The following is a 25,023-nucleotide window of genomic DNA, read 5'->3' on the forward strand; positions in this document are numbered from 1 at the left end:
TTTCCTGTCCCAAGGAAGATGTCTGAAATTATTGCTCAGGAATGGGATAAGCCAGGGGTTCCTTTTTCCCTTTCCCCTGTTTTTAAGAAGATGTTTCCTGTTGCTGACTCTATTCGTGACTCATGACACGCTGTTCCTAAAGTAGAAGGAGCAATTTTTACTCTTGCCAAGAGAACTACTATTCCTATAGAGGATAATTGATCTTTTAAGGATCTAATGGATAAGAAGCTAGAGGCTTACTTAAAAAAGATGTACATCCATCAAGGATTACAGTGGCAACCTGCAGCGAGTATTGCCACGGTTGCGGGAGCTGCATCCTATTGGTGCGATGCATTATCGGGTCTTATTGCAGAGGAGACTACAGTGGAGGAGATCCAAGATAGGATCAAAGCTCTCAAATTGGCCAATACCTTTATCTGTGATGCCAACATGCAGATAATTTGACTGAGAGCTAAAATGTCTGGTTTCACTTTACTAGCTCACAGAGCTCTGTGGTTAAAATCTTGGTCGGCCGATGTCTCTTCTAAGGCCAAGCTTTTGGGTTTACCTTACAAGGGAAAGACTCTGTTTGGACCTGGTGTGGCGGAGATCATTTCAGAGATTACGGGTGGAAAGGGATCTTTCCTACCTCAGGACAAGAAGAATAGACCTAGGGGTCGTCAGACTCCTAATTTTTGTTCCTTTCATAACTTTAAGGCACACAAGTCATCCTCTTCCAGACCTGACCAATCCAGATCCACTTTGAAATCCAGCCAGCCCTGAAACAAGGGAAAGCAAAACAAGAAGCCTTCTGCTGACTCTAAATCAGCATGAAGATTCCGCCCCCGATTCAGGTGGGGGGCAGGCTTTCTCTCTTTCGTCAAGCCTGGGTATGTGATGTTCAAGATTCATGGGCTGTTGACATAGTATCCCAGGGTTACAGAATGGGATTCGAGTCTTGCCCCAGATTTTTCCTGTCAAGACTATCCTACAACCAGGTAAAGAAGGAAGCCTTCTTAAACTGTGTAAAGGACCTATCCTCCCTGGGAGTTATTGTTCCAGTCCATCTAAGGGAACCAGGTCTAGGATTCTATTCAAATCTATTTGTGGTTCCCAAAAAGAAGGGAACTTTCTGTCTCATTCTAGACCTCGTGTCAACAAATTCCTGAGGGTCCCATCCTTCAAAATGGAAACTATGCGTTCCATTCTTCCTTTGGTACAGGAAGGTGAGTTTATGACGACCATAGACCTGACGGACTCATGCCTTCATGTTCCCATTCACAGGGAACACCACCAGTTTCTGAGGTTTGCTTTTCTGGACAAGCATTTCCAGTTTGTTGCACTTCTGTTTGGTCTGGCCACGACTCCCAGAATATTCACAAACTTTCTGGGGGTGCTATTGGCAGTGATAAGATCCCAGGGAATTGCTGTGGTGCCTTATTTAGACAACATCGTGGTTCAGGCGTCATCTTTTCAACTAGCCCAATCTCATACAAAGATGCTGTTGTCTTTTCTACGTTCCCACGGGTGGAAGGTGAATTTGGGAAAGAGTTCTCTAATCCCATCTACCAAAGTGTGTTTCCTCGGGACAATAATAGATTCCCTGTCCATGAAAATTTTCCTTACGGAGGTCAGAAAATCCAAACTTCTTGCTTCCTGCCTTTCTCTCCAGTCTGCCTTTCATCCATCAGTGTCTCAATGCATGGAGGTGATTAGTCTGATGGTGGCATTCATGGATATCATTCCTTTCGCTCGGATCCATCTGTGACCGCTCCAACTTTGTATGCTCCGTCAATGGAACGGAGACCATTCGGATTTATCACAGAGAATAAATCTGGACCCTCTAACAAGAGACTCTCATGGTGGATGTCACAGGAACATCTGTCTCAGGGCACTTGCTTTCTGAGACCTTCCTGGGAGATTGTGACTACGGCGCCAGCCTGTCAGGCTGGGGAGCTGTTTGGGGTTCTCTGAAGGCTCCGGGCCTGGGGCCTCTGGAAGAGTCCTCCTCTTCCATAAACATCTTGGAGTTGAGAGCCATCTTCAATTTCCTATTAGCGTGGCCTCAACTCTCTTTGGTCTGGTTTATCGGATTCCAGTTGGACAACATCACCTCAGTGGCTTACATCAACCACCAGGGAGGTACTTGGAGTTCCTTAGCCATGAAGGCATTCAGCAGTGGGAGGAAGCCCACGATTGTCTTCTATCTGCCATCCACATTCTAGGAGTGGATAACTGGGAGGCAGATTTTCTGAACAGACAGACCTTTCATCCCGGGGAGTGGGCTCTCCATCTGGAAGTGTTCTCTCAGATAACCCTCAGGTGGGGGGTTCCAGAGTTGGATCTGATGGTGTCCCGCCAAAATGCCAAGGTTCCAAAGTACGGTTAGAGGTCAAGAGATCCTCAGGCCGTTCTGATAGATGCTCTAGCGGTTCCTTGGAGGTTTTCTCTGGCATATCTGTTTCCTCCGTTTGCTCTCCTTCCACGAGTCATTGCTTGTATCAAACAGGAGAGAGCATCGGTAATCCTAATAGCTCCTGCATGGCCTTGCAGATCTGGTAATGATGTCATCTCTACCTCCTTGGAGGTTACCTCAGAGGAAGGACCTTCTAATTCAGGGTCCTTTCCTCCATCCAAACCTAGATTCTCTGAAGCTAGCTGCTTGGAGATTGAACGCCTAGTTCTGTCTAGACGTGGTTTTTCTGAAGCGGTCATTAAAACTATGTTTCAGGCTTGCAAACCTGTTATTCGCAAGATTTACCTTAAGATATGGCATTAATATCTTTATTGGTGTGAATCTAAGAGGTTCTCCTGGAGCGGGGTGAGGATTCCCCGGACTTGGTCTTTTCTTCAGGATGGCATAGAGAAGGGTCTATCGGTCAGTACTCTAAAGGGTAAGATTTCTGAATTATCTATCCTTTTGCACAAACGTCTGGCAGACTTAACAGATGTTCAAGCCTTTGTTCAGACCCTGGTTAGAATCAGGCCTGTGTTTAAACCTGTTGCTCCCCCGTGGAGCCTTAATCTAGTTCTTAAAGTTTTGCAGCAGGCTCCGTTTGAGCCAATGCATGTTGTTGATATAAAATTGTTATCTTGGAAGGTTTTATTTCTTTTTCCTATTTCTTCCGCTCGCAGAGTGTCTGAGCTTTCAGCTCTGCAGCGTGATTCCCCGTACCTTATTTTTCATGCTCATAAGGCGATCCTTCATGCTAAATTGGGTTTTCTCCCTAAGGTGGTGACGGATCGAAACATTAATCAGGAAATTGTTGTTCCTTCTTTTTGTCCTAATCCTTCTTCTCATAAGGAACATCTTTTGCATAACTTGGATGTTGTGAGGGCTCTAAAATTTTACTTACAAGCTACTTAAGATTTTCGGCAATCTTCTGCCCTTTTTGTTGTTTTCTCTGGAAAACGTAAGGGTCAGAAGGCTTCTTCTTCTTCTCTGTCTCTCTGGTTGAGAAGTTTGAGTCATTTGGCTTATGAGACTGCTGGACAGCAGCCTCCTGAGAGAATTATGGCTAATTCCATTAGGGCTGTCTCATCTTCTTGGGCTTTCAAAAATGAAGCTTCTGTGGTATAGATTTGCAAGGCGGCAACATGGTCCTCTCTGCATACTTTTGCCAAATTCTACAAATTTTATACTTTTGCCTTGGCCGAGGCATCTTTTGGGAGACAGGTTCTAAAAACGGTGGTGCCTTCTGTTTAGGTCCTCCTGCTTTTTTTCTCCCTCCCTGTTCATTCCATGTCTTCTAGCTTGGGTATTGGTTCCCACTAGTATTTGGAATGATGTTGTGGACTCTCCATGTCATAGGAAAGAAAACAAAATTTTTTCTTACCTGATAAATTTCTTTCCTGGACATAGAGTCCACTACCCCGCCCTCTTTTTAATTATAATTTGGCAGTTTTTTTGAGTAAACCTCACCCTTATGTTTCTTCTTTTTCCATTTTCCTTCGGCTGAATGACTGGGGATTATGGGTAAGGGAAGTTACACTTAACAGCTTTGCTGGGGTGCTCTTTGCCTCCTCCTGCTGGGCAGGAGTTGAATATCCCACTAGTAATTGGAATGGCGTTGTGGACTCTCCATGTCCGGAAAGAAAGAAATGTATCAGGTAAGCATAATTTTTTTTTTTTTTTTTTTTTTTTTTTTTAGGTCTCTGCTAGGGGCACATTAAAGTCATGAGATGTCACATTTCTATTGGTTTATCTCTAGATGACACTACACTTTTTTTTCTTTTGGCAGTTGGTGATTACTGATTATAACCCCTTTGCAGAACGCACTGTAAAAGAAGGATTTGGCTTTAATAATTGAAACAGCATTTCTTTTGGTTGTTTTTATACTGCAGTGCCCCTTTACGTGTTTGATAGTTTAAGCATGTACAATGAAAGCGTATCAGTGTCCGCCACAGAAAATTATACCAGCCAGTGGGATTATGAACTAGCCGGGAGGGGGATGTGTAATATTTTCTATTATATCATTTTCTGCTATCCAAAGCACAATTGAATTGCATAATTTAACATACAATTGTGCAATAAAAATTTAACATTTTTAATGTTAGCTAATTTTTTATATTTTAGCCGGGTGGTCATTTAAAATCAGCCTGGGTGGTGCACCCACTAAAAAGTTTCTGGGGAGAACACTGCATATTTTTCCTGGGTTCCAGCTGTTGTTGGTAATTTACAAACACAGGCACTGAATTGCAGTCTTATTGTACTCTCTCACAATGCCTTGCTTGAGTTTTTGTGTTTTTTTTTTTTTTTTTCTTTTCTCCCCCACACCGCAGGCTTTTCGTGTTGCTGAGGATAAACTGGGAATTCCAGCTCTGCTGGATGCTGAAGATATGGTCAGACTTAAAGTTCCAGACAGGCTTAGCATACTGACATATGTATCACAGTATTATAACTACTTCCATGGCCGCTCTCCTAGTGAGTACAATATCCTAATTGTATAATGCATCAGCTGTATAATATTATTTACAGTAAGAACAATAAATTTTTAATAAACTTGCGTAGTTTCATGCATGTCACTCGTGTAGTATGACAAATAATGGAGCTTATGTCTCTTATTCTCTGCTCCTGTGCAAGACAGCAATGCACGTTCACTAATTAATAGCTGGTGGCATTTTTAAAGAACCAATACACATCCCTGCTATCTCTGTAAGCAGGTGCAAGCTTGTGCACAGAGCATATGGCTGTATTTTCTGTAAACCCCATACATAGTAAATGCTATCAGTAAAAATGTCATAACTTTTTTTAATTTTTTTACTAGAATAATTTTTTTGCTAATACACATGTATTGCACAAATGCTTCGAATCAAAATTGAAATGCACTAATGTGCAAGTAAGTTTTGACTAATGTCCCATTAAATGAATTGATCTGATTACAGATTGCATTGCTTTACTGACTTAAAGGGACAGTCTGGGCCAAAATAAACTTTCATGATTCAGATAGAGCATGTAATTTTAAACAATTTTCCAATTTACTTTTATCACCAATTTTGCTTTGTTCTCTTGGTATTCTTAGTTGAAAGCTTAACCTAGGAGGTTCATATGCTAATTTCTTAGACCTTGAAGGCCACCTCTTTCAGATTGCATTTTAACAGTTTTTCACCACTAGAGGGTGTTAGTTCACATATTTCATATAGATAACACTGTGCTCGTGCACGAGAAGTTATCTGGGAGCAGGCACTGATTGGCTAGACTGCAAGTCTGTCAAAAGAACTGATAAAGGGGCAGTTTGCAGAGGCTTAGATACAAGATAATCACAGAGGTTAAAAGTATATTAATATAACTGTGTTGGTTATGCAAAACTGGGAAATGGGTTATAAAGGGATTATCTATCTTTTTAAACAATAAAAATTCTGATGTAGACTGTCCCTTTAAAACGCCATGCGTTTTCATTTTAAACTAATTACTGTCTTTTCATTCCTATGCCGCTTTAATCATAGATCTGCAGTTATAAATTACTGTCAGTGCATTCATGCACTCTCTCTCATATTTAAAAAATAAAAAAATTCCCTAAAACCTGTACTTCGCACCCCTTTTGTCTCCCTACTACCACTTAAAGGAACACTGAACCCATTTTTTTTCTTTCATGAATCAGAGCATGACATTTGAATCAACTTTCTAATTACGCCTATTATCAATTTTTCTTTGTTTTCTTGCTATCTTTATTTTAAAAGCAGGAATGTAAATCTTAGCAGCCAGCCCATTTTCGCTTCAGCACCATGCTTATTGGAGGCTTTCATTTACCCACCAATAAGCAAGCATAACCCAGGTTCTCAACCAAAAATGGGCCTGCTCCTATGCATCACATTCCTGCTTTTTAAATAAAGATAGCAAGAAAACTAAGAAAAATTGATAATATGAGTAAATTAGAAAGTTCCTTAAAATTGCATACTCTATCTGAAACATGAAAGAACAAATTTGGGTTTAGGGTCCCTTTAAAGAAACACAAAATTCAAAATTAAACTGATGATTTAGAAAGAGCACTCAATTTTAAACAACTTTCAAATACACCTCCATTATCTATAGGTGTGCAATCATTTTACGCACACTTTCTACGGCACCAGCACCTACTGAGCATGTGCAAGATTCACAGAATATACTTATATGCATTTTGTGATTGGCTAACGGCTGTCACATGATGCAGTGGGAAGGAACATTTGTTAGAGAGAAATCTTCTAATTTGAAATTCAAACTAAATGCTTTTGTATTGTCTTTTAGTTATGCATTTGATTCTACCGTGTTTAGTGGTCCTTTTATGTATTATCTTTAAGCGACAGGGACCTGTAATCTTTCTATATTTCCTGTTTTCTATTTATTTATTCTCTGTCTTGCAAAGCACTGGAGTGATGTATAGCTTGCTCTGTTTTGATTAAAGTATTCGTTCCATATACTCCATCTAATCATTTATACATGATGCATCCATCTGTTCAGAGCTGGAATGTCAAATGCTTTATACTAAGTGCTTGATATGTGGAAAAGCATCAGAGATAATGTAGTAACTGATGCATAAGGGACGTTAGATAAGCGTTATGAAGTATACAGGATATTCTGATTAGAGGGGGAAGCCAATAACCTACTGGGAAAATTAAGTGGGACGAGAGGTTCATAATTAAAGACAAATCCTGTTTCTATAGTGTTTTTGACAGCACTAAATTTTTTTTTTTTTCTGGACTGGGTTTCCTAGCAGAGTTTGGAAATTCCCCCTCCTCTGTGGGAAGCCCCTCTGCTGAAGTCAAATCAAAAGAATTCATCTCTCTTAGGCCCAAGTAAAATGTTTTCAATTGTATTCATGAGACACACGGAGAAACCCTTCCAAACCGCAGAGCTGAGGAATGTGCCCTTTGCTGACAAAAGACCCCTATTTTGACCTCTTTTTCCTATTTAGTGAATGAATATAGAATTGTAGCAAATAATATTTCAGATTCAGCTTTTGATTGTTGGAGCGAAAAAATTTGATAATTCACTTAATCAGGAATTCAGAGAGCCAGCGCCTCAAATTTCAATTCTGGCTCCTGTTTTTGTTTTGAATTTTTTATTTACATTCTTCTAAATAAGTCCAATAAAAAACAAAATTTCCTAGCTACTCAGTTTCAAATGCATTTGTTGACACATTATCTTAATATTCTCCAGTGATTTTTGTGGGAATGTTTTTACAACCTATTTCAAATTTTCTTTCTGGGTTTTATTTTGCTATTCTGTGGGAAAATATTTGTGTAGATAAAGTCTGTGTTGCATTTTTTCAGGGCTAGATAGAACACATTCTGATTGTAAACTTGACTGTTGGTAATTCCATTAATGTCTAATTGCTACTGACATTTTATTATTATTGGAATATGATCAAGGCCTTTGTTGAGAAAACATACCAGCTGAAGTAATTAATGTTTCCCTCCCTTTTTTGTTAATTTAAAGGGACAGGCTAGTCGAAATTAAACTTTCATGATTCAGACAGAGCATGCAATTTTAAACAACTTTCCAATTTACTTTTATAATCAAATTTACTTTGTTCCTTTGGCATTCTTAGTTGAAAGCTAAACCTAGGTAGCCTCATATGCTAATTTCTAAGCCCTTGAAGGCTGCCTCTTATCGGAATGCATTTGACAGTTTTTCACAGCTAGAGGGTGTTAGTTCATGTGTGTCATATAGATAACATTGTGCTCAAGCCTGTGGAGTTACTTATGAGAGTGCACTGATTGGCTAAAATTCAAGTCTGTCAAAAGAACTGAAATAAGGGGGCAGTCTGCAGAGGCTTAGATACAAGGTAATCACAGAGGTAAAAGTGTATTAATATAACAATGTTGGCTGTGCAAAACTGGGGAATGGGTAATAAAGGGACTATCTTTTTAAACAATAACAATTCTGGAGTAGACTGTCCCTTTAAGACCTTCATTAATCTGTGCTGGTGTGTTTGAAAGCATTTAGTTTTTTTGTGACACGCAGACATGTGCATTCGGCTGTTTCTGGCCGACCCTGAGTCACATTTATTCCTGTAAAAGTACAACACACTAAGATCTGGATTTGCACTTTCACAAAAATTAATCCGCCTCTGAAAATTGCCAAATACAGCATTCAAATTAGTCTGGAATAACTGAATGCACTTGTATAGTGATCCGTTTACCTTCTATAATGTTATTTAAATGGAATTCATTACATTTAGTGCTGTTCCAATCTGTTTTCAAATGTGAAGTCAGTCAATACCACAAAAAAAAGGTTTTAAATGCAGCCAGACTTAAAGGGATCTGAATTCCAAACATTTTCTTTTGTGATTCCGAGCATAACATTTTAAAAAAAGTTTCCAATTTACTTCTATTATCAAATTTGCTTTGTTCTCATTCTATTCTTTGTTGAAGAGATACCTAGGTAGGTGTCTGGAGCACTACATGACAGGAAACAGTGCTCTTGCAAATGGATAACATTCTTGCAAAACTGCTGCAGACATATGCACTCTCCTTAAAGGCAATTCCAGACCAAAGCTATAGCTGTTCAAATGTGTATTTAAGTATGCACCGTGCACCAGCATTTTAAATACAGAACTTGCTCAGAGAGCCTAAGTTTTATCATCTGGTAATGACTCAATTTGTTAATTGCTGACATGATACAAGCCCCACTGGTGCTCTGAGCAGCTGCCATATTTAAAATGCTGGTGCACTGAGAATATCTAGCTATGCTTCACATGCATGTGCAGAGGAAAATGCTAAACAGTGATAACGTTTACTAGAAGCATTTTGCTAATACATGTATATTGCAAATGTGTTTCATTTCAAAGATGTAATTCGTCTATGTCCAGTTAAATTTTGACCGGAATGTCCCTTTAAATGTCCCTGCTTTTCAACCGATGATACCTAGAGAACAAAGAAAATTTGACAATAGAAGTAAATTAGAAAGTTGTTTAAATTACATGCTCTATCTGAATCATGAAAGGAACATTCTGGGTTTCATTTCAGTTTAAGGAAGAGAGGTTTTGTGGATATTTCACATGGGGCATCATGAAGAGGTAGATTTTAGTAGAAGGGATTATTGATGTGGGAGTCATTTGGGAGACTTCTGATGAGGGGAACTGTGAATGGAAGAGATTGGCGTTAAAGAGACCGGAAACCAACATTTTCTTTCATGATTCAGATAGAACATACAATGTTAAACAACTTTCCAATTTACTTCTATTATCAAATTTGCTTCATTCTCTTGTTATCCTTTGCTAAAGGGACAGCATTGCACTACTGACAGGAAGCTGAACACATCTAGTCAGCCAATCACAAGAGACAGATGTGTGCAGGCACCAATCAGCAGCAGCCCCCACTAGTGTAGAATATGTGTGTATTCTTTTTCAACAAGAGATACCAAGAGAACAAAGCACTTTTGAAAATAGAATGGATTTTAAAGGTGTCTTAAAATGACCTGCTCTATCTGAATCATGCAAGTTTAATTTAGATTTTCCTATCCCTTTAACAAGCAGTAGTGTGATTGGTGGTATTGCTTAGTGAGTTTATTGTGGTTTATGGGTCAGTTTAGGTCACTCTTAAAGATTCTCCTGTGCTTTACATTGGAATTACAGAACAATGCAACATTTTAATATTTTGTTCATATTGTCTGCCATTTACATTTAGCTTTTTGTGGGAGGAGCTATGGAATATCTGTGGGTGTGGCCAATGCTACTACTTCCTGCTTACATTATTGCTGTGCTTGAAAGTGTCGGAGGGAATGTGTCCAAACGTTAGTAACAATCTGAATTGCAAGTTTGCTGCAGTAGGTTCATGATTGGGGGTACAGGGCTGTTACATTGGTGCCACATATAAAAGAACTACGCTATACATAGTAAATATGTCCGTCTCCCTTCCCAGACCTTGAAGATATGTCAAATGAAACCCAAAAAATGTTCTTTTGTGAGTTGATTTTTATTATTAAATGATATTCTGTGATGAAGAGATACCTAGGTAGGCATCTGGTGCACTACATAGCAGGAAATAGTGCTGTTATAATAGTGCTCCAGAAATGGGCTGGCTTCTAAGCTTACGTCCCTGCTTTTCAACAAAAGATACCAGGAAACCAAGGAAAAATGATTATAGAAGTAAATCAGAAAGTTGTTTAAAATTGTGTGCTCTATTTGAATTATGAAAGATACATTTTGGGTTTCATATCCCTTTAAATGCTAACAAACTGGTGATGTGAAATAAACTAGCAATGCCCATAAATTTGCTTGAATATTGCAGCGGCCATAAGTTTTCATCTGGCCTGGAATTTCCCATCTTTATACATTTTTTTTTCTCCTGAAATGTGTTCCTTGTTCTAAGGTGTTTTCTTAACTGTTCAAATATTTCCTCAATTAGCCGTGTTGTTTAACCACTGAAGCAGGTTTGGATTCCACCTTTAAACTGTGCAGGAGCTTGCCGTACTCTAGCAAAGCCTTTTTCTTCCTCTAAAACTAATTAATGTTGCTGCAGAATTGAATGGATTTCTTGTTTTAGATAGACCTGCAATTTTAAGAAACATCTGCTTACTTCTAGTATCAAATTTGCTTCATTCTCTTGATATCCTTTGTTGTAAAGCATACGTAGGTAGGCTCAGGAGCTACAATGCACTTCTGTTTGGTCACTGGTGATTGTTGGCTACACACACACATATATGCCGTTTGTCATTAGCTCACAATATGTGTTCAGCTAGCTCCCAGTAGTGCGTTGCTACGCTAGTTCTGATCAAGAACACTAATCCTATAACAGTCATTGGTTGATCAGTACATTTATATCTGTCCCTATTTGGCCACAGCTTAGGACTTAACATAAGCATTTTGAAGTGGGTTTTTCAAGGGTTTTATCCCTGGACTGCACTGATATGCAAAACAAGGCAATTTTTGTTGTTTAAATCCTTAGGAAATATTTAATTTGTATGCTGATTGCTGGCAATGCTTAAAGAGACAGTAAAAGCAAAATTATGCATAGTGTAAATCAGCAGTCATGGGTACAGTAAAGCCATTAAACTTTTGTGATTCATATAGACTCTAGAGCATGTAATAAAAAAAAATAAAGTCCCAGTTTATTTCTATTAAATTTACTTCATTTTCTTTATCATTTGTCGTAGAGTAAACCTAGGTAGGCTCATAGGCACTGAGGAGCGTACCTGTGTCTAGCACTTTTTTCCCGCTGTGTTTGCAACAATGTATAATATCGCTACAAACACTACTGCCATAAAGTGCTAAAGACATATACATGCTCAAATTTGCCTTGTTCTTTTATTATCCTTTGTCGAAGAGTAAACCATGTAACATTTTGAGCTGCAATGCACTACTGGGACCTAGCTTAACACATTGGGTTTAGCCAATTACAGGAGGCATATCTGCATGCCGCACATCTCCAACTAGCTTACAGTAGTGTAGGATAGCCTTATGCTTTGGCCTAGGCATTCTTAAAGTCCCCCACAGTGTTTGTCATTACCACCTCTTGTGGAAGTTTATTCCATGAATCAGTCGCACTTTCTGTAAAGAAGTGCTTCCGCAAATTACTACTGAATATAATATCCTTCAGCTTGAGATCATGACCCCTTGTTCTTGAATTTCCTTTTTATGTAAAATACTCTCTCTCAGCCTCAGCTATACTAAAATATGTTGAATATTCCAAAATCTATGAAATTCTAGATACCGTGTCTAACACGCTACACTGTGTCTCTTTATTTTATCACTATAACGATACATGTCCAGATTTGTTAATAAGGCTGACCTACTAAAAAAAAAGCGCACATCTTTTTAGTAAAAATAACTGTAAACATTTACCCTACAAATGCTGGAATACTTTCATTGCTCAATTCTAAATGGCAGCATATAGACTGTATATTATAATATGTTTGGTTGTGCTTTGTACGATGTGCTAATAAATGAATATATTTATATCACACTAATCACACCTATCTCTTAAATCAGTTGGCGGTTTGGGAGGTATTAAACGGCCTCCTCCGGAAACAAACGATGAACCAGCGGGAAAGAAAATCACCAACAACGTACCGTCCAACGTGCAGACTAACATATCCACTCCACAACCAGCGCCACGGGCAAACCCTGCAATACTGAAACAGCACAATGTCATTGAAAACCCTCCAGTGAGAGCTGTAAGGATCTTGTTTTTATATTCTTTAAATTTCTTTATTCTCATGAAAACAATGTCCAATTCATTAGTTGGCTAGGGACAGTAATGTAAAGATTGCATGCTCTACAGAATAAGAGAACATCCCCGTTCCCTTTAAAATTTAGGGCTAGATTACAAGTGGAGTGCTAATTTATTGTGCAAATGGACAAATTCGCCCGTTTGTGGGCACACGATAAATAACAATCCATTATAAGTGGTCAGACCTCTGGTTAATTTTATAAATGTCCCTCAATTGCCCCCAAAGTACAGTGTGTAGTTATTTTTTAAAAATAGTAGCTCTAAGCAGTTATAAGGTGTTAAATGTTGCGGGTGTGGGGTGTTAGGAAAAAACAGCACTGAAAAGTGCCTTTACGTAGCTGTCTATGGGAACTGTGTTTTCACTGTAAATATATACATATGTGCTTATATACATAAATATTTGTTTTAATATACACATATTAAGAAATACACACATATATATATATATATATATATATATATATATATATATATATATGTGTGTTTGTGTATGTATGTGTGTGTATATATATATATATATATATATATATATATATATATATATATATATATATATATATATATATATATATACATACACACACACACACACGTTCACTCACAGGAACGAACAACTGTCTCAATACCATTGTTAGCCTGTTCTGTGGTGATTTACCGTACCACCTGGATGCAGCTTTTTAGCCCAGTAATGCTTTTCACAGAGTAGAACTTTCCTGTAGTATATCAGTCTGATCCCGCCTATTACGACCAGTCCAGCACCGAAATACCAGGCAATTCCTCTCTGAACAAGGAACACAGCAACCCCAGACAACCGTTTTAGCCTTCAGACTCGTCAGTGAGGTGTAGCCATATTCCTCTAAGCACACTGAGCAAGGAGTCCACGTCTGGTTGCCCCCTTTTTTCCCATAGGGAGACTAAATACATACAAAGAGAAGTGCACTTACATGGTTGGCGATAATGCATTTTTCTGCAACTGTAAACAGATTAAAGTCCTATGCAAAATAAAAAATGAAATGATAAAACTGAAGCTCAGCTGCCTATATGTCTCGGTTCTGCACCTACAGGTGTTGCATACATTTAACTCTTTCTCTTTTAGGGGATACGCGAAATTGACAGCAACAGTGGTATCAGCAGCAGTTGTACAGTGTGCGGGAAGCACGTTCACCTTGTACAGAGACACCTTGCTGATGGGAAGCTTTATCACAGGAGCTGTTTCAGGTCAGTTCATTCAAGGATTTTTTTGGGACAGCTTATGTTGTGGTTTGCTGCTAATTCTGTATTTGTGTTTTTAGAGCTTGCTATTTGGACACAAAAGATCACTTGTAACAGATGTATTTGAGTGAACATTACAACTCATAAAGGAATTATCCATAAAATTTTTATGCTTATTGATAAAACTTTCATTATTTATTTTGGTTGCTTTTCTTGTAATTTACCTTTTTTAAAATGGTGTTTTTTCCCACTGCACCCAAAGATGCTGTAGGGCATCTTGCTGTATTTAGACTAGCGAACCTGCAGCAAGCATTCTACTCGGTGATGGCATGATTAGTGCAGGAGCTCATGTATGTCTGTCGTTTATTGACCACAGCATAGGAGATATAAACACATTCGAGGGGCATTTCAAGGGGTGTGTCACTAGACTGCAAAACAATGTACATTTTTCAGTGCTTAAAGGGACTCTAAAGTTCTTGTAATTTAAAAAAAAAAAATTATAATAAAAAAATAAAAAAAAAATCTGCAGTCTTGCAATAAGCAAACATACTAGGTGAGTTTAAAAGTAGAGGAACAATCCCCCCCCCACCACTTGCCTGTATTGGACTAGAAAAGGGCAGCCACAGTCATTATGTTAGTAAAGTCTCCATTGTTTTACTGTGTTTATCTTATCATATTTGCTGATGCCTATTAGAGACATATATTGTATACAGTAAGGCTTGTGAAATCTGCCATGTGTGCTGTGAATTCTTAGAAATGGAAAACTCATTTAATTTCAGGCATAATTTGCACGAAAAGTGAGCAAAATAAACAATACTTGTATATTGCTTTTTTTTCTATTATATTACAGTTATATATATATATATATAATCGATAGACTTAGAAAATGTCTCATTATTTTCATTTTTACAAGAATAACATTTTGTGTGCCAGTCTGTTGCAGTTATCTGTGTAAAGATAACTAATTTAAGATAAAATGATTGCCTTATAAAATGTTTGTTATATCTTTTGTACATTAATGCTTAAACCATTTATTGCTGGAGTAGTGCTAAAATGTATTGGAAATAAGCATTGCATGTTCGTCTATTATTATATTTTTCCATTTACTTTAACCATTTCAGATGTAAGCAGTGCACACGTACTTTACAACCAGGGAGCTATAGGGTTGGAGATGAACCTGGTACCTTTGTATGCACTAATCACCATCAGGTCAAGCCTTCGCCTCCTGTGACCATAAACATCACTCCCACGAGACCTGCTGAGGATCCGGTGATAGGAAACAGGGGTAGCCCAGCCAGTATTAACTCAGTAGTACACGAACAGACTAACAAATCTACCACTGCTAACAGTTTTGGTCTAAATAGCTCTTCTCTGCACAATTCCACCAATAGAGCTGCCTTGGGTTTTGTCAGTCATACAAGTGGCGCTCATGGGGGGCACGAACAGCCTAAGAAAAACACATACAACTTGCCAAACACCGACAGCAAAGTAAGTCCAAGTGCTGGAAACAAACCTGTACAAGAGCACACCAACAGAACTGCGGTGGGGTTTACTAGTAGCAATAAAGACAGTCCACGTGTCTTCAGTGCTTTTGGGTCTGAGCAGTCAAACAAAGTTGGACCCAGTTCATTAAACAGCAGAGGAGGGCTTGGTACAACAAGTTCCCCTGTGCAGGAGCAGGTTAATAAGCCAACCGTAGCTTATCAGTCAAGTAAAGGAAACGCTGACCGCATAAGCTCCCAGTGGAATCAGCCCAAGGATGTTAAAAAAGAGCGGGTACAAACTGGCCAACAAGCCAAGACTCCCAGCTTTACCAGTACAATTACAAGCCCAATGGATAAGTTATCTTCACCACTGACTAAAGAACAACCCAAGGAAAGGGAACCATCTCCTAAACCCAGGTTGTCCTCTACTGCCAAAACCAAAGAAGCACGAGATAAGTTCTTCCAGTCAAGTCCGGTGGTTATAGAACCAACGGTTAACAGGCCACCAGTCATCCAAGACTCTTATTCTAATGGGCCCGGGAGGTCTGTTACTGTCACCACCACAGTAATCAGTTCGGACTCAAGTTCTGAAAAAGACAAAGCTCGGAATTTCCTCCTAAAGAATATACCTGGGCCAGCATCTCCTGAACCTTCTAGTGGAGCAACTAACCCAAGTGCTGTATACACTCCTCACAGGTATTTACATGTTTTTATTTCTGTAAGTGATGCTATAAGATTACCAGTGCTTGTGTATATAGGCATTAATGATAAATCCTGGGAGCAGGTCTTTTTAAGTTCTTGATTCTGGTTCCTGAACTTTGTATACTTCAATATAGAAAATTATTGTTCTTGCACCAAAAAATATGTGTCACGTTGTTTTTCTCGTGGCTCCTAATTCTCCTGCATGTTTGTCCGTTCTTGGTATATTTTTATAGTGAAATATATAATTAAGGAACATTGTGCGATAATATTTTTTCCTCTTTAATGTGTCATCAGTTTTACTTACTGGTGTGTATCAAATTGTTTGCAAGTAGATTGTTTACCTTTATTTGTTCACTTGAAATAGCAGTGTTTTGACTGGTGAAACTATACTATATACTGAAAATATGAATACAGCTGTATTCTCTGTAGAAAACCTACGTAAACAGGAGACATCAGCATAAATTAAACTCCCAGCGGGCGTGAGAGAGAGAGATTGTTGTATCTGAAATAACTGGTTTTGCTAATGGAACCCCCAGCTATAATTATCATCTTAATACCTAACTATTAGGCTTTGTGTATATAGAGAGAAATAACACGAGCAGGTCTGCTCTTTGTTCAGGCTCAACCCATTTAAGTGGGCATACAAATTAAACTCTGCAGGAGGTATAATAAGTCATTTGGAACACATTGAGGGAAACCATTTTTACAATACAGTGTCTTTTTATTGCTTTGTTTTTAAAGGGGCATTTTAGTGCGAAGAAAATGCATGCTCTTATTTAATGTGTGCACTATTGACTCTGCAACTCTGTCTAACCCCCACAAAGGAGTTAAACACACAGTTAAATTCCTGCTCAGAGCTGCAAACAATGAAGCTGTCAAGCTGAACGTAGCTGGTGATTGGTGGGTTTGTGCGACTGCTGCTGCTAATTTAGTTCACTGATTGTTTCCTGCTAGAGAGCAGCATTTCTCTGTGGCTCCCAAGTGGGACTTTACCTATGTGTTTTATCCCCTTTGCATGGGTCAAACACATAGGGTTGCAGTGTCGATAGCATGTAATCTTTGCACTAGAATGTAATTATTTGGCTGCAGTTTCTCAAGATCCTAGGTTTTATGTGTGTTATGAATATACTGCATGAGTCCTTTAAAATCTTTCAGTTGCCCACTTTTTATAAATATTTGTTCACTCTTGTTTATATATCCTGTGTACACAACGTCTCACAGTGTATACAAACTTTGTAAAGAAAAGTAGCAGATAGTACCATTGTGGTTTCAGTAGAGTTGCTATTTACGGTGTGTGTTCGGTATGAACAGTATTTACGTTACACCTCTATTCATAGTAAGTTAAGTCTCTAGTTTATTGTCTTCTGGTAAGCAAGAGGATTGCTCAGCTGGTTCCATGATTGAACTATTTCACTCCCAAAATACACACTGAAGGGGCTTTATTCATATATTTATTTTAGCAATGTGAGAGAGAGTAGGGCTGGGCATCGGCACCCACTGTAACCCCCATAAGCCCCCTCTGTAACCTACATAAGTCCCATCAGCTCCCACTGTAAGCCCCCCTCTGTAACCTACATAAGCCCCATCAGCACCCCCTGTAACCCCCATAAGCCCACCTCTGTAACCTACATAAACCCCATCAGCTCCCAAGGTAACCACCCAATAAGCCCCCCTCTGTAACCTACATAAGCCCCATCAGCACCCCCTGTAACCTACATAAGCCCTATCAGCTCTCAATGTAACCCCCAAAAGCCCCCCTCTGTAACCTACATAAGCCCCATCAGCTCCCCCTGTAACCCCCATAAGCTCCCCTCTGTAACCTACATAATCCCCATCAGCACCCACTGTAACCCCCATAAGCCTCCCTCTGTAACCTAGATAAGCCCCATCAGCTCCCACTGTAACCCCCCAATAAGCACCCCCTTTAACATCATAAGCACCGCCTGTAATCACCATCAGCCCCCAACCCACATAAGTCCCAGCGCACCCCCCTCCCTGTATCCTGCATCAGCCACAGTGCTCCCCGGTAAGTCGGCCCCCCTCCCTGTAACCCGTATCAGCCACAGCACTCCCCGGTAAGTTGGCTCAATTTCACGAGGTGGACATGGCAAGTTGGCGGCCCTCCTGTACGTCATAGGTGATATCAAAGGGGGCGGGCCAAAATTGCATACTCTCGTGTTTTTAAAACTGCGGCTTAAAATCGCATCAGCGATTAATCGTGCAGCCCTAATAGAGAGAGAAGAAAAAAAAAAAAAATTAGGAAAACTTTCATGTGGATAAGGTAGGAAAGTCAAAATTAAACTTGCATGATTCAGATAGAGCATGTCATTTTAAGACACTTTTTAATTCACTTCTATTTTCAAATGTGCTTTGTTCTCTTGGTATCCTTTGTTGAAAATGCGCACATATCCTACACTAGTGGAAGCTGCTGCTAATTGGTGCCTGCACACATTTGTCTCTTGTGGTTGGCTAACTAGATGTGTTCAGTTAACTCTCAGTAGTGCAATGCTGTTCCTTCAGCAAAGGATAACAAGAGTATGAAGCATATTTTATAATAAAAGTAAATTTGAAAATTGTTTAAAATTGTATGTTCTATCCAAATCATGAATGACATTTTTGTGGTTTCCTGTTCCCTTAAAAGTTTTTTTTTTTTTTGTTTGTTTTAGAGAGTAAGTAAATAATAATAATAATATAATTTATTTGTATAGCGCCGCTCAATTCCGTAGCGCTGGGTACAGAGATAAGGGTATACAGTGACAAGGGCTTGTCATAAGATACAAATACATAATAGACTACACAGATCTAGTACAGTCTGCTCTGGAGAGCGGTGCAGAGACACAAGGTTTAGAGTAGCTGGTCACGTGGATTGTAGTTGCAGCAGTGAGTCAAGGCAGCTCAAGATTTATTTGGGCCGAATGAATAACAGAGGAGAGATGGTGGGTTTCAAGGAGCGTCTGAAGCTATACAAGGTTGGGAACAGTCTGATGGAGCGGGGTAGACGGGAGCAGCGCATGAGAAGTCTTGGAGGAGAGAGAGGGACGTAGAGATAATAGGAGTGGATAGACAGGTCAGAGCTACCTCTGTTGCTTTCTACTGCCCTCCAAATGTGCTATACTATTCAGTGCTGAAGTATAGGCTCTTGATTGGCTACTAGAATTCATGTACCCAATCATGAGCTGATATGTAAATATTTTATTGAAGCATTGGAAAAAATCTCTGGGATAAAGACAGGCACCTTCTATGCTTTCAAAAGAAGAATAGAACACACTTTTAGCAATGTTAGAACCCTACATTTACTCTAAAACAATCATATTTGAATGCCCTCATATTATATGGAATTTAATGTCAGGGGTTTACAGATGTATATTAAAAAAATGAGACCGTGCTATATTGAGGAGCCTGACACAGTTGAGGGATATATGCTGAATAACATATAAGGTTATCAGCCAAAATTAAGATTTTAGGAACCATGGATGGCATGAGTTATGAGATGTCAGGTGTTGTCAAGCCAAATCCCTTCAGTTTTCTCTTGTGTAAATGATTGTGTGTTTTAAATGTTTTTAATGTGTAAAGGGACAGTCTACCATAGAATTGTTATTGTTTTAAAAGATAGATAATCCCTTTATTACCCATTCCCCAGTTTTGCATAACCAACACAGTTATAATAATACTTTGTTTTACCTCTGTGATTACCTTGTATCTATGCCTCTGCAAACCGCCCCCTTTATTTCAGTTCTTTTGACAGACTTGCATTTTTTCCCCTAGGGGCTTCACGTGCCTCAGCTCAATGTTATCTATGGAAAACACATAAACTAACGCCCTCTAGTGGGTAAAAACTGTCAAAATGCTTTCAGATTAGAGGCGGCCTTCAAGGTCTAAGAAATTAGCATATGAACCTCCTAGGTTTAGCTTTTAACTAAGAATATCAAGAGAACAAAGCAAAATTGGTAATAAAAGTAAATTGGAAAGTTGTTTAAAATTACATGCCCTATATGAATTATGAAAGTTTTTTTTTTTTTTTTACTTGACTTTCCCTTTAACCCCTTAATGACAACTGACGTACCAGGTACGTCAGTTGTCTAACAGAGTGCTGGAAGTGATCACAAACGCTTCCAGCAGCTCTGAGGGTATTGCAGTGATGCCTCGATATGGAGGCATCCTGCAATACCACTTTACAAGCCTCCGATGCAGAGAGAGCCACTCTGTGGCCCTCTCTGCACCGGTAGCGATGGTGCCGTTATCCGGGTGTGAGGGAGCATGCGCGATGCGCGTGCACGAGGGGTGCGTGTGAACGTGCATGGGCGTGTGCATGTGGCGTGTGTGCACGTGAACGTGCGCGCATTAGCCACACTGACACCAATGAATGAGGGCAGAAAGGGAGAAAAAGGTAAAAAAAATTTTTTAAATATAAAAGGATCTGGGAGGGGGTGGGGGTATTGTGGGGGGGGCTGCTACACTACAGAGAGTTTTTAAGTTAAAAATAAAATAAAAATACTTTGGTTTTTGGGGCCAAACTGGGTACTGGCAGACAGCTGCCAGTACCCAAGATGGCGGTAATTAGGTAGGGGAGAGGGTTAGAGAGCTGGAGGGGGGATCAGGGAGGTTGGGGCTAAGGCAGGGGTCCATCACAGCTAAAATATTTTATTATTTTTATTTAAAAAAAAAAACAAAAAAAAACAATTTTTTAGTACTGGCAGACTTTCTGCCAGTACTTAAGATGGCGGGAACAATTGTGGGGTGGGGGAGGGAAGAGAGCTGTTTGGGAGGGATCAGGGGGTGGGATGTGTCAGGTGGGAGGCTGATCTCTAAAATTAACCCTGCAAGCTCCCTACAAGCTACCTAATTTAACCCCTTCACTGCTGGGCATCAGTGTTAATTTTGACGGCAAATTTCAATTTAGTCTTAGTTTTAGTCTTTTGACTAAAATGCCATTTTAGTTTTAGTCGTATTTTAGTCATCTGAATTGTTTTAGTTTTAGTCAACTGAATTTTCAGTAGATTTTAGTCGACTAAATCCCAGTAGATTTTAGTCAACTAAAATCTAAGGGGTTTAGTTGAAGTGTAATGCGTTATTTAAGCATTTCTCTATAATTTGCAAACTGATTACATACTCCAGGAGTAAACATAACACCTGTTAATATTTATGGTATTATGGTTTAAACATGCAATACAGACACAGATTTAGCCGTTGTGATATGTAACAGCTTTAATAAACTTAAAATTAAATAAAACCAAGTTTCATAAACAAACCGAAGTGCAACTTTAAAATATAAAAAAACAAAACTGTAAACTGTAGTGGCTGTATTGCACATATTACCCAATATAAAAACTTTAACCGTTCTCTGTTAATAATTAAAACAAGTATCAAGTAACTCAACACAACAAAAAGTTTCTGCAGCTAGCACAGGCACAGCATAATTTAAACCCATATTCGTGGGTTATGCTTATTTCTATAGGAAGAATCAATTGATTGTTCACAGATTCGAAAAAGTTTCGGCAACGATATTAGCACTGCTCAAAAACTTCCAAACTCATTATATACTCCTGGAGTAAAGGTTTATTAACCTGATTTTATTTGTGGTATTAAGGTTTTAACATGCAATATAGATTTAACTGTTGTGGTATATAACATGTCTTTATCTTAAAATTTAATAAAATTAAGTTTAGTAAATTTTACAAAAGAGCAGTAATTAGATATGGATTGATTATAACAACTTGCATAAAATGTTTTTGTCAGCAAATTTTGATTTAGTTTTAGTCATAGTCTTTTTTGACTAAAATGTCATTTTAGTTTTAGTCGTATTTTAGTCATCAGAATTTCTTTAGTTTTATAGTCGTTTTAGTCGACGAAATTAACACTGCTGGGCATAATTAACGTGTGGGATCCCAGAGAAGCTTTTACAACAATTTCTGCCATAATAGCACAAGCTGTTTGTAAATTTCAGTGAGAAACCTAAAATTGTGAAAAATGTAAAGTTTTTTTTTTTTTTTTTTTTTATTTGCTCGCATTTGGCGGTGAAATGGTGGCATAAAATATACCAAAATGGGCCTAGATCAATACTTGGGGTTGTCTACTACACTACACTAAAGCTAAAATTAACCCTACAAGCTCTCTACAAGCTCCCAAATTAACCCCTTCACTCCTGGGCATAAAACACGTGTGGTGCGCAGCGGCATTTTAGCGGCCTTCTAATTACCAAAAAGCAACCCCAAAGCCATATGTCTGCTATTTCTGAAAAAAGGGGATCCCAGAGAAGCATTTACAACCATTTGTGCCATAATTGCAGAAGCTGTTTTTTTTATTTTATCGCATTTGGTGGTGAAATGGTGGCATGAAATATACCAAAATGGGCCTAGATCAATACTTTGGGTTGTCTTCTAAAAAAAAATATATACATGTCAAGGGATATTCAGGTATTCCTGACGGATATCAGGGTTCCAATGTAACTAGCGCTAATTTTGAAAAAAAGTGGTTTGGAAATAGCGAAGTGCTACTTGTATTTATTGCCCCATAAATTGCAAAAAAAGCAAAGAACGTGTAAACATTGGGTATTTCTAAACTCAGGACAAAATTTAGAAACTATTTAGCATGGGTGTTTTTTGGTGATTGTAGATGTGTAACATATTTTGGGGGTCAAAGTTAGAAAAAGTGTTTTTTTTTTTTTTCCATTTTTTCCTCATATTTTATTATTTTTTTTTAGTAAATTATAAGACATGATGAAAATAATGGTATCTTTAGAAAGTCCATTTAATGGCGAGAAAAACGGTATATAATATGTGTGGGTACAGTAAATGAGTAAGAGGAAAATTGCAGCTAAACACAAACACTGCAGAAATGTAAAAATAGCCATTGTCATTAAGGGTAAGAAAATTGAAAAATTGTCCGGTCATTAAGGGGTTAATCGCATCAATTTTTTTTCAGGATTTTGGAACAGAACAAAAATGAGTCTAAAATCACCACCCCCAAAGAGGAGTCCTGGAAGCCAATACCCAAGGAGAGAGAGAGTAAAGTGCCAAAATCTGCGCCCAGTTCCAGTCTACCCACCAATACTCCAACACCCACAATAAACAAAGAATCTAACAAGCAAAACTCAGGGAAAAGCCCCCAGCCAGCACATCCTAAGGTATCCAGTGAAAGCACCAGCCAGAAAAGCGACGCCTTATCTGCAAAATGTGAGTATTTTTGCGTGTGTCACAATAGCAGGTTTCACGTATATGGGGTTTTATTTCTAAATAAATGTCTGAACACAAGTTTTTTTTTTTTTTTTTTAAATTATCTTGCTGTCAGGGGGGCTGTAGTGCATTGTCCCCCTCTCTGTCACTCAACAGATTAAACAATAGGAAAGTAAAATATTCTAACTTCTAATCTCTGTAGCATTCTTAAAGGGACATCTTTTATTTAAAAAAACATACATTGTATATATCAGCAATTCAGCACTGCATGGCAAAATATTTGAATGCAAATAAATTATTTAAAAGCATGTAAACTTGTCATTTTTACGTGTAGAAAAAAATACCCTTTTGTAATGTTGCTTCGTTATTTTATCTAAGTTTACTGTGCTATGAACCTGAATATTTTTTGTTCCTACTGCCTGCATAGAGGCTGGAGAGATTCCAAATTAGCAATCCAGCAGAATTCTAAACATTGATTGATCAATTAGTTTAAGTTCTCATTTATATATTTTTCCTACTTGGCCACAGTAAAAGAGATAAGTTAAACACACTCAAGAGGATTTTCAAGGGGTATTCCTCTGAACTGCAAAACAATACAATATTTTTCTATAAAAATTACATTTTGAAACAGTTTTAAATCATTTTGTTTTTTTGTATGCAAATTTTATGCATATATTAAATGACTACAATGTGCCTTTAAAAACAAAATATTTAATACATGCAGGATTTATAATGTTGGTGGAAAGGCTAAATTATTGTATGCTTCGTTATTTGTATCTTCTATTGAAATGCAATACATTTATTGATCTCACAAGATCTTAGATCTAATTTTACAAATGAACCATGCCACTACTTGACAGGATATTCTCACTAGAGCAACACAATACTCTGAAGTTTCTTCCAGTTTGCTCAGCGTCTCAGTTGCATTGTAAACCTTAAAGAATTTCAAAATTGCATGTTGGGAAGCAAAGCTCATATCTGAATAAATTGCACTCAAGTGTGTACAATGTTCCCTTTATTGGTATAATTTCCCTCTATAATTGGATGCATGTTGCTTCTTATTACAGCCAATAATATAAACTCCAAAGTAACAAAAACTGAGAACCCAGAAGACTGGAGAGGTATGCTGAAGCCGGCGGATAAAAGACAACCAGGGTAAGTACCCAATGTGACCAGTTTAAAAAACAAACAAAAACAAACTGCATGGTTTAGGAGATGAAACGAAAACAAACAAGATCCGAGAATTATTGCTAAGTAGCTGGTTTATTCAGACTCAATGTTGCTACACAAGTAATTTGGACAAGCAGGTGAACATGACCTGACGCATTTCGCGCATGCGCTTCCTCAGATGGAGATTACTAACTTTTTAATTACATTAGTGACTTATGGCACAGATTCCAATAGAGACATTTAATTTTACTTTCATGATTCAGAAAGACAATACAATTTTAGACAACTTTTCAATTGACTTCTATTATTAAATTTGCTTTCTTACCATTTTTTTTTGAAGTTGCAGCAATGCATTACAGGGAGGTAGCTGAACACATCAGGTGAACCAATGCCAAGAGGCATAGATGTGCAGCCACCTATCAGCAGCAAGATCCCATCAGTGTATTGCTGTATCAAAGGATACCAAGAGATCAAAGCAAATAAAACAATAGAAATCAGTTGGAAAGTTGTTTAAAATTGCATGCTCTATTTGATTTATGAAATAAAATTTTATATTTCATGTCCCTTTAACCCCTTAATGACTACAGCACTTTTCCATTTTCTGTCCGTTTGGGACCAAGGCTATTTTTACATTTTTGCTGTGTTTGTGTTTA

At 38.3% G+C, this 25,023-nt stretch overlaps 1 protein-coding gene across 2 annotated transcripts in view; it reads left to right on the plus strand.

The window, feature by feature from the left end:
- Positions 1-25,023, plus strand: part of MICALL2 (MICAL like 2) — a 125,960-nt gene that overhangs the window by 47,932 nt on the left and 53,005 nt on the right. Inside the window, exons 4-9 of one of the 2 annotated variants that reach the window (XM_053694898.1) lie at positions 4,762-4,903; positions 12,390-12,574; positions 13,727-13,848; positions 14,964-16,022; positions 22,950-23,200; positions 24,268-24,355. In XM_053694898.1, the coding sequence (XP_053550873.1) occupies positions 4,762-4,903; positions 12,390-12,574; positions 13,727-13,848; positions 14,964-16,022; positions 22,950-23,200; positions 24,268-24,355 (1,847 nt within the window). The remainder of the gene's footprint in view (positions 1-4,761; positions 4,904-12,389; positions 12,575-13,726; positions 13,849-14,963; positions 16,023-22,949; positions 23,201-24,267; positions 24,356-25,023) is intronic. The other variant, XM_053694899.1, reaches the window with a different exon arrangement.

Source organism: Bombina bombina, chromosome 11 (assembly GCF_027579735.1).
Source record: "Bombina bombina isolate aBomBom1 chromosome 11, aBomBom1.pri, whole genome shotgun sequence".
In the NCBI taxonomy this organism is placed as follows: Eukaryota; Metazoa; Chordata; class Amphibia; order Anura; family Bombinatoridae; genus Bombina; species Bombina bombina.